Source organism: Boleophthalmus pectinirostris, unplaced genomic scaffold (assembly GCF_026225935.1).
Source record: "Boleophthalmus pectinirostris isolate CB_2022bp ecotype Guang Dong unplaced genomic scaffold, ASM2622593v1 HiC_scaffold_2, whole genome shotgun sequence".
NCBI classification, from domain to species: domain Eukaryota; kingdom Metazoa; phylum Chordata; class Actinopteri; order Gobiiformes; family Gobiidae; genus Boleophthalmus; species Boleophthalmus pectinirostris.
The window spans coordinates 11445354-11460802 of record NW_026571152.1 but is presented as its reverse complement, the minus strand read 5'-3'; the positions used below and the strand labels follow the sequence as shown (position 1 = coordinate 11460802).

Below are 15449 nucleotides of genomic sequence, written 5' to 3'. Positions count from 1 at the left end.
AAGGAGATTTGTCTTCTGGGAGCATGTGTGATGTAAGCTTGTGGGTGGAGCAATGGACAAATCATACTGCTGACCGTAAGGAGAGTTCGAGAGATCGCTAGATTACTCAAACATGCATGAATGACATCTCTTCAGACATGTTTTTAATGAGGAAACGTTATAACGTGGTAGAAAACTAGCAGCGACCTTTTCCCTTTAGAAACTCATTTTGCATAACAGCCCCCTTTAACAGATTCTCATTCTAAAACACAGTTATTTTGTGACTAAAGCAGCAGATTTCTCATGTTTTCCACTACATTATTTGAAGGATAAACTGTGGGCGGTGCGTTCGAGGTACTTCAGGTTTAGAGCCGTGACGTGTTCAGGGACCTTCGCATCTCAATGGACTCAACAGAACACAGAGAGTGCAGAGAATACAGAAGAGGTGGAGAGGACAATTATTCAGCTTCAGTTCATTCAGTTTAGTACATTTTAACCATCTGAAATCTTTTACAAAGAATAAGAAACCGTGGGAGGGCACCTGACACACCAGAAGGGCATCTAACACACTGGGAGGGCATCTGACACACCCAGAGAAGATTTTACACCTAAATAATTGCATCATTTGTGATTTGTCACCGATTCATTTTGCAGTTCCAATAAACTGTGTTGTAGGGAAAAAATGACAACGTTTTAGACAAATATCCCTCCTCTCCTCTTTCACTACCTCTCCCCTTCATCTCTAACGTTCCATCTCTTTCTTTCCACACCTCCATCACTCTTTCTGTCTCTCTCTTTCTCTCCTTCACTTTTCCTGTTCATTATTGTTGATGAATGTGCTCGCTTTGTTTTGTTTATGGATGGAAGTGTTGTGTTGTGTTCCTACTTGTGTTGGCACTCTCTCTGTCTTTCATTTCTCTTTCGTTCTTTCTTAGTCTCTCACTTTCTCTCCCTGCTTCTCTCTCCTTTTTTCACTCTATCTCTCACTTCTTCTTGCCCTCTCTCTCTGTCTCTCTCCCCTCACTTTTTCTGTCTCTCCTTTCACTGATACTCTCTCTCTACCTCCCCTCTCCTTCTTCTATCTACTCCTTTCTTTTACATCTCTCCCTCTCTCTCTCTGTCCCACTCTCTTTCTCTCTCTGCTTCTCTCCCCTCACTCTTTCTGTCTCGTTTCACACACACAATCTCTCATTCCCCTCTCCTCTCTCTATCTCCCTGTCTCTCTTACACCCTCCCTCTCTCTTTCTTTCTTTTCTTTCTTTCTTTCTCTCTCTCTCCTCTCTCTGTCCCTCCCCCATTTCCTTCTATCTCCCCCTCTCTTTTACACCCCTTTTCTCTCTCTCCCTCTCCTCTCTCTCTCTCCCTTCCCTCTCTTCCTTCTATCTCCCCATCTCTCTTACACCCTCCCTCTTTCTCTCTCTCTCTCTTTCCCCTCTCTTTCTTCTATCCCCTATCTCTCTTACACCCTCCCCCCCTCTCTCCCTCTACTCTCTTCCTTCTATCTCCCTCTCTCTCTTACACCCTCCATCTTTCTCTCTCCCTCTCTTTCTCTCCCTCCCCTCTCTTCCTTCTGTCTACCCCTCTCTCTTACACCCCCCTCTTTCTCTCTCCCTCTCCCCCTCTCTTCCTTCTATCTCCATCTCTCTTTTTCACCCTCCCTCTTTCTCTCTTTCTCTCTCTCCCTCCCCTCTCTTCCTTCTTTCCCCCGCTCTCTTTCTCTCTCCCTCTCTCTTTCTCTCCCATTTCTCTCCCACCCTCTTTCTCTCGTTGTCTCTCTTCACTCACTCTTTCTGTCTCTCCTTTCACACATCCTCTCCCTCGCCCTCCCCTCTCTTCTTTTACACCCTCCCTCTTTCTCTCTCTCTCTCTCTCTCTCTCTCCCCCCTCCTTCTATCTCCTGATCTCTCTTATGTCCTCCCTTTTTCTCTCTCCCTCTCTCTTTCCTGTCTCTCTCTCTCTCAGCCTCTTTCTCTCGCTGTCTCTCTCCTCTCACTCTTTCTGTCTCTCCTCTCACACACTCTCTCCCTCGCTCCCTCTCTTTCCTTGCCCACTCTCTTTTACTTTCTCCCTAACTCCTTCTCTCCCTCACTCCCTACTTCTCACTCCCTTCCTAATCTCTCTCCCTCTCATTCCCTTTTTCTTTCTCTGTCTCTCTCCAGTCACTTTTTTGTTTTTCCTTTCATGCACTCACTCTGTCCCTCCCTCTTTCTCTCTCTCTCCTCCAACCCCCTCCCTTTTTCTTTCTCAATTTCTCTCTTTCTCTTTCTCTCCCAATCTCCCTCTTTCCCCTTCTCTCTCCTCCCTCTCTCTTTGGGATGTACAGATGTAGGAGGAGGAGAAGAATGTAGAAAATGTGACAGCTGGAGCCTCGTGTTGATCACATAGACGCTCTGTCCCATCACATTCTGTTCTCTTCTTTTGTCCTTTTGTCCAGCATGAAGGACAGATGAACATTCTATAGGCCCATAATACTTTGCAGTGACATCAGGATGGGGGTGTTCTACATTCATGTCTATAGTGGAATGATTTTGTAGTTACTATGGTGACACAATGCACACTTTAGCAAACAGACAAAAAAGTTTTAAGAGCGTCTGAAAACTTAAGAAAAAAGACAAAATGGATTTAATGGTCCTGTTTAGGTTTTTGATTTTCAGCAAAAAAGGTGAATGAGAAATTGAAAAAGTTTTGGCTAATGCTAGGGCTTGTAATTTTTGTGTGAAAGATTTGTTTAATAGCACAAATGAGCTCATCTGTGTTGTAGTCGCAGCTAAACCAGCACTCTCTAATCAGATCATAAAGCTCAGATTAAACTCTAACAAGCCTCAGATAGAGCAGTGCTTACAGTTGCTCCTCTCTATGCCAGTTTTAAATCCTCGCCTCCTAGAGTTGTGGCGGTGAATTACTTTGTGGCACACAGACTTCAACACAGATCCATAAATCAAAAACGATAGCGACAAGGCGATGGTGGTAGTGTGCGATGAGTCAACACAAAATTATAATTCTCCCTTTACCATCACCATGTTATAGTGTTATTAAAGATCAGACTGTAACCTGCTGCAGATAGAGCAGTGCTTACAGTTAGCATCAGCATATTAAAGTGTTATTAAAGCTCAGACTAAACTGTAACAGACCTCAGACAGAGCAGTGCTTACAGTTAGTATCATCATGTTAGAGTGTTAATGCTACACAAACATGAGTCTGAAGTGTTTTGTGCAGCAGAGATCTCCTGTTTACACATTCAGATCACATCCAGCCGACTTTATGTGAGCTCAGTGTCTCTGCTCTGCTCTGACAAATGTGGGACTCGGGCTATTTTTAACTTTTTAAACATTTTGAACATTTTGCTCTAAAATTGTGAAAAGTGAGGTGTTAAAGAGGTTTAGACAGAGAGCCGAGCTCCTGGTCTCCTGGTGCGTTACTCATGTCTGACACTGGGGCAGAGGCTTAAAGGGCCCATGTTACATCATTTTCTCATCAATTATCATGTTTACATGAGCGCTTTCATTCTGAATAAAAATAATTTAATTCTGAATAAAAAATTATTTAGCTTTAAAAAGACCATGCAAACACTTAATTCCTAATGAAAATGATGATTCAGAATTAAACATGATTCCGATGTAAGCGATGTAAAGCCAAATTAATTTATTCCTCAATCATGTAAACATTTATTCTTCTTAAAAATAATTCCGGTCATTCAGCGCATGCTCGTTGGGTTGCCATCTGACCCAATCCGGACGATCTGGCTCCACCAGTCCTCGCTTCGAACTTTCATCCACTGCTCTTTGGATTTGCGAGCTTTTAATGTTGCCGTCCCTGAGCTTTTAGATCTCTCCTGAGCCCTGTTTGAACCTCTCTCATGGATAGCTGTAAGATTCTGTCCAATGCTCCACCCACAAGCCTATGCCACCCATGCTCTTGCATGACAATTCTCCATAAATTTACAAAACATGATACAAAAGTGTAGACAACAAACCTGATGAACCTGATGAACCTGATAATGTGCTGAGTCATGGTGTGCTGTAATGATAATATCCAATCTGAAAGCAGAAAGAGGGTTGCCAGATCCTAATGTCTAGTATGACGTTAAACGTATCTGTCCTGGAGACCAGCAGGTATCTCCAGACCAAGTTACAGGTCAGATCTGTGGAGAGGTAAACCTACAACACGTGTTTTTCATTGTAACTTGAGCAATTTCATTCACACAAGATTGATCCTAACAAGCCCACTACACAGTGTAAGTTACACAGTGCACCTTTAACGAGTGTATTATGTGAAATCTATTTTATTTTATTTTTTTGAGCTTTCCACCATGTGATAGCGCTCTGAAGGGGAAGGAATGTAATGCAGGGAGCAGAGGGAATGACGTGAAGTTGGCCCCACATTAAACGCAAACCTACACAGAAACGACTGTGCTTTGTTTGGGGTGTTTTGTTTATTTTGTTTATTGTTATTTCGCTGATTACGTTATGTCATTTCCAGCGCCTTGTCATTTCTGGCCAGAAATGACGTAATGTAATCAGCGAAATAAGTAAATAATAACTTTACAAATATTAATGCAAAAAGTGAAATATAAATGGCACACAACAGCCAAACACACAACAGCACAAATAAAACAGAAATAATTTATGTAATAGTTCACATATAGTTCACAGGGGGCGGCTGAAGAAGAATCATAATAACTAATATCATAATCATCATAATATCACAAACTAAACTTTTTGCAGCACAAAACAGCACGAACTAAGCACAAACGGCTGATACTATTTTGAGCCATTCTAGAACATTTTTAAACTTCCTGACCCCAATTTGACCTATAAAAGAATCGTTAATATCTCCAAAACTAAAACAGCACGAACAAAGGTTTTTGCAGCACAAAACAGCACAAACGAAGCACAAACAGCACATTTCCGTAGTTTTTGTGTAGGTTTGCATTTGATGAGGAGCCAACTTCACGCAGGTAGCAAAGAAAGGAGAGACTCCAAGTGTTGTAAATTGCTAAAATATGCACAAATGTAATCTTTTTAGCAAAATACAAAAATACAGACTTAAAAGAAATGGCCGTCGTCAGTGTCGTATTAGTATTACGAGTATCAGTACTAGCAATGCAGTAGTATTTGCATATTTATGGTGAAATTACAGGTGAGCGCAGGTGAGTCAGGCTCAAATAATCCAGCCAGAATATCCCGAGTAATCCAGTGCTTCAGATCAAGGCATTTCACCGAGGTACAAGAGGAAGAGACGGAGGAGAAGGAGAGGAGGATGAGAGAGATAGAGGTAGGGGAGGATGAGAAGGAGGAGAGGAAAGGAGGTTTATGATACAGTAGGTTTAAACACCTTAAATTCAGGTTCAAAGGCTGCAGATAACAAGAGAAAGAAAGGAGAAAGGCAGATTTGTAATAGTAGTAGTAGTAGTAGCCATAGTAGTAGTAGTAGTTGTAGCCGTAGTAGTAGTAGTAGTAGTAGTAGTAGTTGCCGCAGTAGTAGTAGTAGCAGCCGCATTAGTAGTATTAGTAATAGTGGCCACAGTAGTAGTAATAGCAGCCACAGTAGTAGTAGTAGTAGTAGCAGCCGTAGTAGTAGTAGTAGCAGCCGTAGTAGCTGCCGCAGTAGTAGTAGCAGCAGCCGCAGTAGTAGAAGTAGTAGTAGAAGTAGTAGTAGTAGTAGTAGTAGTAGTAGTGGTAGTAGTAGTAGCTGCAGTAGTAGCAGCCGCAGTAGTAGCAGCACTCACCCGCAGTGTTTTACCATTTAGTGTGTTGCAGTAACTTTTTTCTTTCATATTGAATTACTACTACTACTTCCAACCCCATAGTAAACAACTTTGTAATCTGACCGCTTCGTACATATCCATTCCTACCCCCTATAATTTTCCCATTTTTAAGCCAAAACATTTTTTCCTTTAATTTCCTGATTCATTAAAACTGCATTGTGACGAAAAACTCAATTTTTTTTTTTAAACGTCTCCTATAAACTAGATAAGGACTCATTTTCAGATAAACTGGGGCTTATTTCAAACAAAGCAAATGCAATCCACACTGTCCATGAGCATAAATGAGACAGGACTTAAAAGAGGTTGCGCTTATTTCCTGACAGCTCTGCTCCAGTCGTGTGGGGTTAAGAATAATAAGTCATTTGAGCTGGAGAACAGGTCAGACTTTTGTGTTGGAATTTGAGGCTTAATTGTCAGATTGTTGACCTAGTTTATGTTTAATATCTCTTATTACTGGGTATATCTATGAAACAAAAACTAGCACAAAATCCACAGTTTCCTCTGTCAGTATAATAGTTTTTTTTTTACTATACATACAATACAGTATATACAGTACAATATGTCTGTGGTGAAATAAAGTGGTGCAGTTATTCAACCCTAAAGATGTGATTTCTTCCTGCGTTGCATTCTCAGAGGCCGCCCAAATGGAAGAAGGTTAAACTCCTGACCACCCGCTCTTTGAGGAGTTTAACCTCCTTCCTTTTGGGCGGCCTTAACTAGGATGAATGCTCATAGCTTGGATCAGTCCTGCTGAAATGTGGTTACATCTTCTGTTCTTTTTTACCTATTTTTAAGGGAATGTTTGTCTGTATTGTTGAGCTAAACTTAAGATGTGGTTGAGTGGAACATTGAATTATATTGTATGTCTACTGTATGTAAGTAAGGAAATATGTAAGTAAGTCAGTCAGTCAGTCAGTAAGTCAGTGTTTATTGATATAGCGCTTTTCACAAACATTTGTCACAAAGACGTTTTACAGAGCATTATTCATTCACTCCATACCCGGTGGTGGTACTATTGCAGCCACAGATACCCTGGGTCAGACTGATGGAAGGAAGGCTGCCATTCTGCACCATCTGCGCCTCCGACCACCACTAACACATACACACACCAATTTCATACTGGATGGGTGAAGTGCCTTGCCTAAGGACACAACAACTGTTTTTTTTTGTGACTGGCACCCCCCTGTGGCATCAGATTTTCCCAGTGGTCTCCCAACAAAGTACTAAACAAGTATGTCTGACACTGCTGCACAACAATTTCCCTCTGGGACAATAATAAATTTGAACGTTGAAAGTCACTCCCCGTTCAGAGCGCTCTCACAACATAATAAGCGGGCCTCCCACTAACAAAACTACCGCACAATGCATCAGATTTATCAAGTTGTTGTGTACAGTTTTGTATTGTTTTTTTGGATTTATGACATCTAAAACATCATCAATCATATTTTTGATGACAGAACAATGTTATAAAATTGTGGAAAGCTAAAAAAAAAAAAAAAAAAGATTTTGTATAATACACTCTCGTTAAAGGTGCACTGTGTAACTTTTCTAGTACAAGGATTGTTAGAATCAATCTTGCATGAATGAAATTGATCAAAAGTTATTGTTTTGTATGTTTTTTTTAATATATATGTATATTTTTTGGAGACTGTATGGGAGCACGGGTGACATAGGCTTGTGGGCTGAGCATTCTGCAGAATCTTACAGATAACCATAAAGGAGGTCGAATAGGACCTGGGAGAGATTACTAAATTACTGAAATAGATGACATTTAAAATGTCTTCCAGCATGTGACAAGTTTGTGGAGCCAATCCCAAACAAATAATGATGAGGTTCAACATGTGGATCATAGGTTTGGAGATTTTACCCGTACAGTTATCTAGAACCCTGCTCTTGTCGTCTCCTGCGCTCTATAACTGATTCTGTAGCAGTTATTTTTAGACTGTAGTGTTGTTTACCTGTTAATGTCCGCTCAGGAGAGGTGCATTGTGGGTAATGATGACAGAGGGGGTTCACCTCCAAAACCAGCCCCACACGGAGTCACCATCTGTGGGTAAGTTCCGCTCCAACCTCCCCCTGTGAGAGGAGAGGTGGAGGCAGGCTAACCACTCTGCCACAGTAATGCAGGGATTTTGTTGACACAGTACTTCAGAAGTAAACTTGTTGAAAGGAAATGTATAGTAATTACTTTGAAACTGATTTTAAAATGTCCTCTTCTCTTCTCTCCTTTGTCTTTTTCTCTTTCCTATCCGTATACTTTCCCTCTTTCTCTCTCCCCCACTATCCTTCTTCACTCATCTCGCTCTCTCTTTACCCTCTTCCCCTCTGCTCTCTCTCACTCCCATTCTTTTCTCTTTCCCCTCTCTCTCGCTTCCTCTCTCTCTTGCTCTCACTCTCTCTTTCTTTCTCTTTCTCTCTCTCTCCAATCCTCTCCAATTCCCTTCCTCTTCTCTTTCTGCCCCCTCTGCTCTCTTACTCCTGATCTCTCCCTTACATTTTTTCCCTCTCCATCCTTCCTTCCTTCCCTCCATCCATCTCTCTCACTCTCAGGTGCAAGCTCCCAGTTGTCCGTCGACCCCCGGTGGCCGATGGAGAAGGTGAGCCAAAACTTCTCTCATGTTCAGCTCCAGTCCAAGGTCATTCCAGAGCACATGCAAATACAGACAAACAGCACCACCTTCTGGCCATGTTCAGCAGCACAACATACTTCAGAAACATGTTGGTGGAGAGTTTTACAAGAATCTGGTCACATAGTGTACATTTAAATCACTTATTCATGGGTTTTAGTATAATGTTATATGCAACATTTCTTGGACTTTTTCCCATTCAGACATTTCCCATTCAAATTTCTCATCAGTATATCAATCTGAAAACCATGGACAGTTAAAGCTTATTATAACAGAATAATATTGTAATTTGACTATATTGTAATAGTAGTAGTGGAAGTAGTCTTGTAGAAGTATATTATTAGACAGGAGAAATTACTTTAGTTTAGTTTTGCACTTTCCTTAACTTATTTAGTTAGTAGTTTTCTAGAGGAAGGTTTTTAGGGTTTTACAAAAAATTCTAGATAGTTATTTTTATTTTGATCATTTTAGTTTATCATGTTACTTCCTGATTGGACACAGGGAGCAGATATAACATACGTAGAGGTGATTCCATAACTGTTACCTAGATACCTGTTACCTGTTGTACCTCATAATGTACAAGGGTCAAAACTTTGTCTAAATTACACATAGAATTATAATCAAATTTGGAAGATAAATCCAAAATGGCGCCATATTGTTTTCAGTGATCTGTGTTCATTGGTGCGTGGGTCCAAAAAATTATTCTCACTTCCACATTTACTTCCGCACTTAGCTCCTCCCACCCGTGTGACATCTGTGCACGGCATGGAGCGTTTGAACCAATCAGAGCGGGAGCTGCTAGAGCGGCGCTAGGCTGACTTTTACAAAGTTAACTTTTCGGCGCTTTGAGAATTTAAAAAGTTTAAAAAGTATATGTTGTGAAAATAGAAAAAAATCCCTACAAAATCCAACTTTTGTGAAAGTCGTTGATGCCCTGTCAGCCGAACACGGGCAGTTTGAATTCCCAAGCTCCTGGGAGTTGCAGTACCTGGAGCGGCCACTAGTGGGTCTCAAGCGAGGGTCTCTCGAGGGGGAATGGCTTATCCAGTTTTTATCATAGATCCATGAAATTAGACAACAGGCTCTAGTCACGCTTACGTCACAAACGAGGAAAGGTTTAGAAAGATGCAATGACAACTTCCAACAGTGGGCTTGCTGGCCGACTGTGATAAAAGTAAATGTGATCAGTGGTAAAATGAAGACTGCATATGTATGTGCTGTTTGGAATCATCTTGAATTTAATGCCCTCATCTCTTCTAATCGCATGTACCCAGTGCACTCAGAGTTGTGTGTCAGTGGGGAAATGCTGAAAACTGAGGTATGATTGGAATTGTTGATTAGCCAAACATAACAGAACTTTACAGTGACGTGGAGATGAAGAAAACTGGGCCATTTTCTCTTTTTTCCTAGATTTTGTCAGACTTATTACCGTAAATAGAGCCAGCCAGAAGTTGTCATGACATGTTTCTAAAGGTCTTCCTGGTTTATGACGTAAACATGAATAGAGCCTATAATTATGATTAGACATATATAAATAAATAACAGCATCTTTATTTAGTTAAATGAAGCTGTCTTTGGGCCTAAATTGCCTCTATATTTTGGAGTTGTCCGGGTTGATTATATAGTTAGAGGGATTCTCTTTTAGAACACGGAGCTACTTCCTGTATTTTGTACTTGGCTTCTCAACTTTTCTCTCACCAAGTGCCACTTAGCTGTAGTAAAACTATGATAAATATTGACCACAGGTACTATCCCACCTACAAAACTATGAAAACCTGTTATTCACACTTTAAGTAATGATACGTTTGTTGACAATATTTTTCTGTGTTTTTCAGAGTGATGCACCCTTTCACTCCACTGCCGTCTCTTCTTCTCCACTTCAGCTCAACCCCAAACCTTCGGTCACCAAACGCCATCGCAAACTCCTGCTCAAACGCACTGACTACTCCCCCTACAGCGCCCCCTACAGCGCCCCTTACACTCCGGACTACTATGCTCTCGCTGCTGTTCAGGAATCACGCCGAAATAGTCTGTTCGACGTCTGCTCGCGGTACCAGCCTGACGTCTCTGTACGCAAGATGAGCCAAAGGCAAATATCGCGCATTTATGTTGAAGATCGCCATCAGTTGCTGTACTGCGAAGTTCCCAAGTCCGGATGCTCAAACTGGAAGCGCGTTTTGATGGTTCTTAATGGACAAGCTCGCACAGCATTGGACATTCCACACGATAAAGTGCACTACTCAAACAAGCTACGAAAACTGGAAACCTATGACCGGGCTGGCATTGAAAAACGGCTAGAAACATACACGAAAATATTATTCGTACGGGAGCCTTTCGAAAGATTGGTCTCTGCTTTTCGTGATAAATTTGAAAATCCAAATTCATACTACCATCCTGTTTTTGGACGCGCGATAATTTCCAAATATCGCGTTAATGCTTCTCGGGCAGCGTTAAAAACGGGAGCAGGGGTAACGTTCCAAGAGTTTGTGCAGTACTTACTGGACATAAAGAGACCAGTTGGTATGGATATCCACTGGGAACCTGTCAGTCAACTGTGCAGTCCATGTCTTATGCGCTACAACTTCATCGGAAAATTCGAAAATCTACAAAAAGAAGCAAATTTTTTGTTACGGAACATCAACGCACCCAAAAATCTCACATTTCCGGATTTGAAAGACAGGAATCCTCTTGACGAAAGGACTTCAGCGAAAATAACTCAGCAATATTTTGCACAACTCAACGCAAGGGAAAGACAAAAAGTGTATGATTTCTACTACATGGACTACCTGATGTTTGACTATCTAAAGCCTTTCAAGGACCTGTACTAAAAATAGTCCTTAAACTGTAGGTGCTCTTTGATTGGACACTTACGGCACTAGGAAGGAACTGTTTTGTAGTTTTTTCAATAACACATCTGTGCTTTTTAATTCAATTTGCCATAAAAATGAAGTTTGTAGCAATGATTTCAGGTCTGATGAAGGAGAATATATAAGCATTTTGTTCTGATGAATAAAACCTGGACTTAAAGAGTCTGTACCTGATTTTTGTTCATGTATTTGAGCAAAATGTGTCTTATCTCAGTACTGATATATTGTATAAGCAGCTCTTGAGGTCAAAATAAGTCTGCCCCGTTGTTGTCTGTGTATAATTATAAAGTGTTGTATTGTGTGTTAAAGAAAGTGTACATTAGCATGATAGGTGTTGCAAAAAGCTCTTATAAACTGGATAGGATGCTCAGAATGCATAAGTAAAGTGAGTTTATCATGAACTAGTTGTGTTTTTCAGATTTTTGAGAATGTAAAAATCAGGTACCTCCCTGTTTATAGCCTTAAGCCAGGACTGAATCAGATCTTAAAGGTATTTTACTTTTCTGTCAAATGAACATGTTATTGTTTTGCCCAGAATGTTCCACAATATGTCTTTAAACCATTCTATCTAACCATCTATTTATTCAGTTCAAAAACTTGCTGTGAATGGGTTTGCCTCTCCATAGATCTGACCTGTAACTTGGTCTCGTGGCACGACCTAGTCCAATGAGGTTCATTTGGTCTTCCGATAATTTATGTTATTAAGTTCTTTTTCAGACCAAGAGTTTGTTTTCATAGCTGACAGTTTGGACTGCTCACTAGCGCTCTTCCTCAGAGTCATGTGATGTTGCTGTGACGTGTCCGATCATCTGATTTTAACAGGTTTTGGCGCTGTCTTCCTACCGGTGGAGGCAGGATGACAGCGTCATCTGCAGTCTGACTTGCTCAGGACAGTATCCCAAGTGTGTGAGAGTAAAAAAGCCCCCTCGTCCCGGTTTATAGTCCTGTGGCATGACCTGTTTGTCTTCATGGAGATGAACTGAACATAAAAATGAAAGTTTAATGCCATAGTCTGGAGCATTGTAGGCAAAGCAGTAACCCTCCACCGGAAATGTTACTGCACCAAAGTTATTCCTCACGTACCTTATGCATTCAGAGCAGCCTAATCCTAAAAAATTTTCACAACTCCCAGAGAGCAGAGCGGGGCTTTGCTGTCTCAATAAAACTAACAACAACTAGCATGCTAACCGCACTTCCTGATTTAGACAGTAAACAGAGGACTTATATTGACCTCAAGAGCTGCTTATACAATATGCATGGGGAAAGACACATTTTGTTCAGATAGATGGGTGAAATTGGGTACAGGACCTTTAATGCTGCATTTAGTCCCAGCAATTTCAATGAAGTCTATATATGCACTGACTGTCTAATCAATGTAAAATGTGACTTTTATATACTCTAATTTGATCAGATTTTGTAAATATGTTTGGATCATATCTGTATACATGAATACAAGTTTCATATACTCTCCAATAAACTGGGAATCGAACCTAACTTCTTTGGTATAATGTTTTGACTTTTTTTTTTTTTTTTACTTTATTAAAGAGTGAGTATTTTTCTTTTGTGGGGTATTATCTGCTAATATAACATATTTAGATCACCATGTTACTTTTTATTGTTTTGGAAATGTTATATTCATCACACAATCAGCTTGCATCTATTTTCAGCAATGAAACTACTGCACATCGTAACAGGTTTGTGAAGTTGTTGTGTACAGTTTTGTATGTTGCTTTTTATATTTATGTAAATTATCATGTGGGAGCATGGGTGATGTAGGCTTGTGGGCGGAGTCTTTTACAGAATTGTACTACTAACTATAATGAGGGTTCGAATGGTGCGGGAGAGATCACTAGATTACTCAAACACGCATGACGTCTAAAACATCTTCATCTCCTCTTTAATAAAGTACATTTATGATTGGTGGGTTCTCCAGACATCTGAACATTTTAAACTGCTCATATTTTCAAATAGGCCATAGAATTTGTTGATGTCTTAATTTCAGATGTTGTGCAGGGATCACTGTTATTGGAAAAAAATCTCCAAATTTACAAACCACAAATGCTGAACCTCATCTTTATTTGTTTGAGATTGGCTCCACAGACTTATTCATCTTATGGTTATGGCGATTGTTAGTTTATGGTTAGTATCTCAGCCCGCTATCTGGAATTATGACATCAACATCACTTTCTAGAATATTGTGAATCTAATGTTGAGTTTTTGCCCTTTTAACACTTTGAGTTTAACTTAGAGCTTTAACACTGCCACCCACTGGTTTGGGCTTTGTGTAAAAACATGAGTAAAATCTGAAAAACATTTACCTGTGGGTGGGTCTCTGTTCACACTTCACTCTGATTGGTTAAATTCACCTGTCACTCACTCAGAGCAGGACACTCACTTCTCACAGTATTTTAGTCCATTACTTTTTTGTGTGTATGGTTTTATTGCATCTATTGATTTCTTATTTAAAAATTGTGAGAAAATGTAAGGAAGCAAGACGTAAGAATTTTTGTTTTGTTTGTTCTCTTTCTATGGTTTTAAAGTGAAACGTTTCATTTGTGTTTTTTAGGTCTGATCTCAGCCAGTTAATGTTTTATGGATTATTTTTGCCTCCAGTTGCCTTTCAGGATTTTGCCAATTTTGCATAATATGCGGTAAAATGCAAACCACTAGAGGTCACTAAATATCAGTGCAATTCTTCTGCTGCTGTTGCTGCTGCTGCTGCTGCTGCTGCTGCTACTACTACTACTGTTGCTACTACTACTACTACTACTACTACTGTTGCTACTACTACTACTACTACTACTACTGTTGCTACTACTACTACTACTACTACTGCTGTTGCTACTACTACTACTGCTGTTGCTACTACTACTTCTACTGCTGCTGCTATTACTACTACTACTACTACTACTACTACTGCTACTGCTGTTGCTACTACTACTTCTACTGCTGCTGCTACTACTACTACTACTATTGCTACTACTACTACTACTACTACTACTACTACTACTACTACTACTACTACTACTGCTACTACGACTACTACTACTTCTACTGCTGCTGCTGCTACTACTACTACTGCTGCTGCTGCTGCTACTACTACTACTACTACTACTACTACTACTACTACTGCTGCTGCTGCTGCTACTGCTACTACTACTACTACTACTACTGCTGTTGCTACTACTACTTCTACTGCTGCTGCTACTACTACTGCTGCTGCTGCTACTACTACTACTACTACTACTACTACTACTACTGCTGCTGCAGTAAATCTGGTTTAGTTCTAGTCTAGTCCTAGTTTAGTTCTCATATGATACCACTTCAATCCTGGTTTAGTTCTGTTATAGTGCTGAGTTTAGTCCTTGTTCAGTCTTGTTTGAGTTCTCAGTTATAAGTTTAAACATTGTTCTGTTTGTCCCATACACAGGTGACACCCCCCTCCTCCCCTCCTCTGCTCCATTTGGACTATTCAAGAGGAATCATGAATGAAAAAAGCTGTTTGTGGTTTAAATAACAAACTTTTCAAATGCAAATGAACAGGCTGTTTCGATGTCCTCACAACAGGCTGGGTCCATATTACATCTATACACAGAACAAAAGAGACTGTAGTTCCCACATGAAATTTAAAGTGCATATTTATAAAGAAAAGTTGAAAAATGTGTTGAAAATTATAGTAAGTAGAGTTCTAAAACATTAATGACATCACACTAGAGAGAGTGCTATCCAAAAGGCACAATTTACAAACAACTTTATGACTCTTTAAGTATTAATACAACAACCACAAAACAAAATTATTTATATTTTGCAGTGGTATCAGACTGAGGGTGTTCTACATGTTTCTCTGGTTTATTATAATCATGTTGACAATTTACGACCACAAGATGGCAGCATATTCAAAGAAGGAGGGAGAAAGAGCGAAAGGGGGAGAAAGAGACCGATATGGGGTGAGAAGAAAAAGCAAGGCAGAGTGAAAAGGGAGAGGGAGGGCATCAGGAGTAATAGAAAAGAAGAGAGGAAAGAAAGGGAGGAGGAAAGAGAATGAGAAGAGGGCTGAAAAGACAGGAAAGCGGAGATGATAAGGGGGTGAGAGAAGGAGGGGTATGAGAGATTGAGGAGGAGAGGAGAAAGAAAGAAAGCATAGAGCAGAGGAAGGAAAAAGAGGAGGAGGATACAGAGGATAGGAGAGACAGAGAGAATAGTGAGAGC

At 40.3% G+C, this 15449-nt stretch overlaps 1 protein-coding gene across 1 annotated transcript in view; it reads left to right on the top strand.

Annotated features, from left to right (window-relative positions):
• Nucleotides 1–11201, top strand: part of LOC110168307 (carbohydrate sulfotransferase 8-like) — a 68785-nt gene extending 57584 nt beyond the window's left edge. The window contains exons 5-6 of the mRNA XM_020933742.1: nt 8297–8343; nt 10209–11201. Of these exons, the coding sequence (XP_020789401.1) occupies nt 8297–8343; nt 10209–11201 (1040 nt within the window). The remainder of the gene's footprint in view (nt 1–8296; nt 8344–10208) is intronic.
• The last annotated feature ends 4248 nt before the right edge of the window (nt 11202–15449 follow it).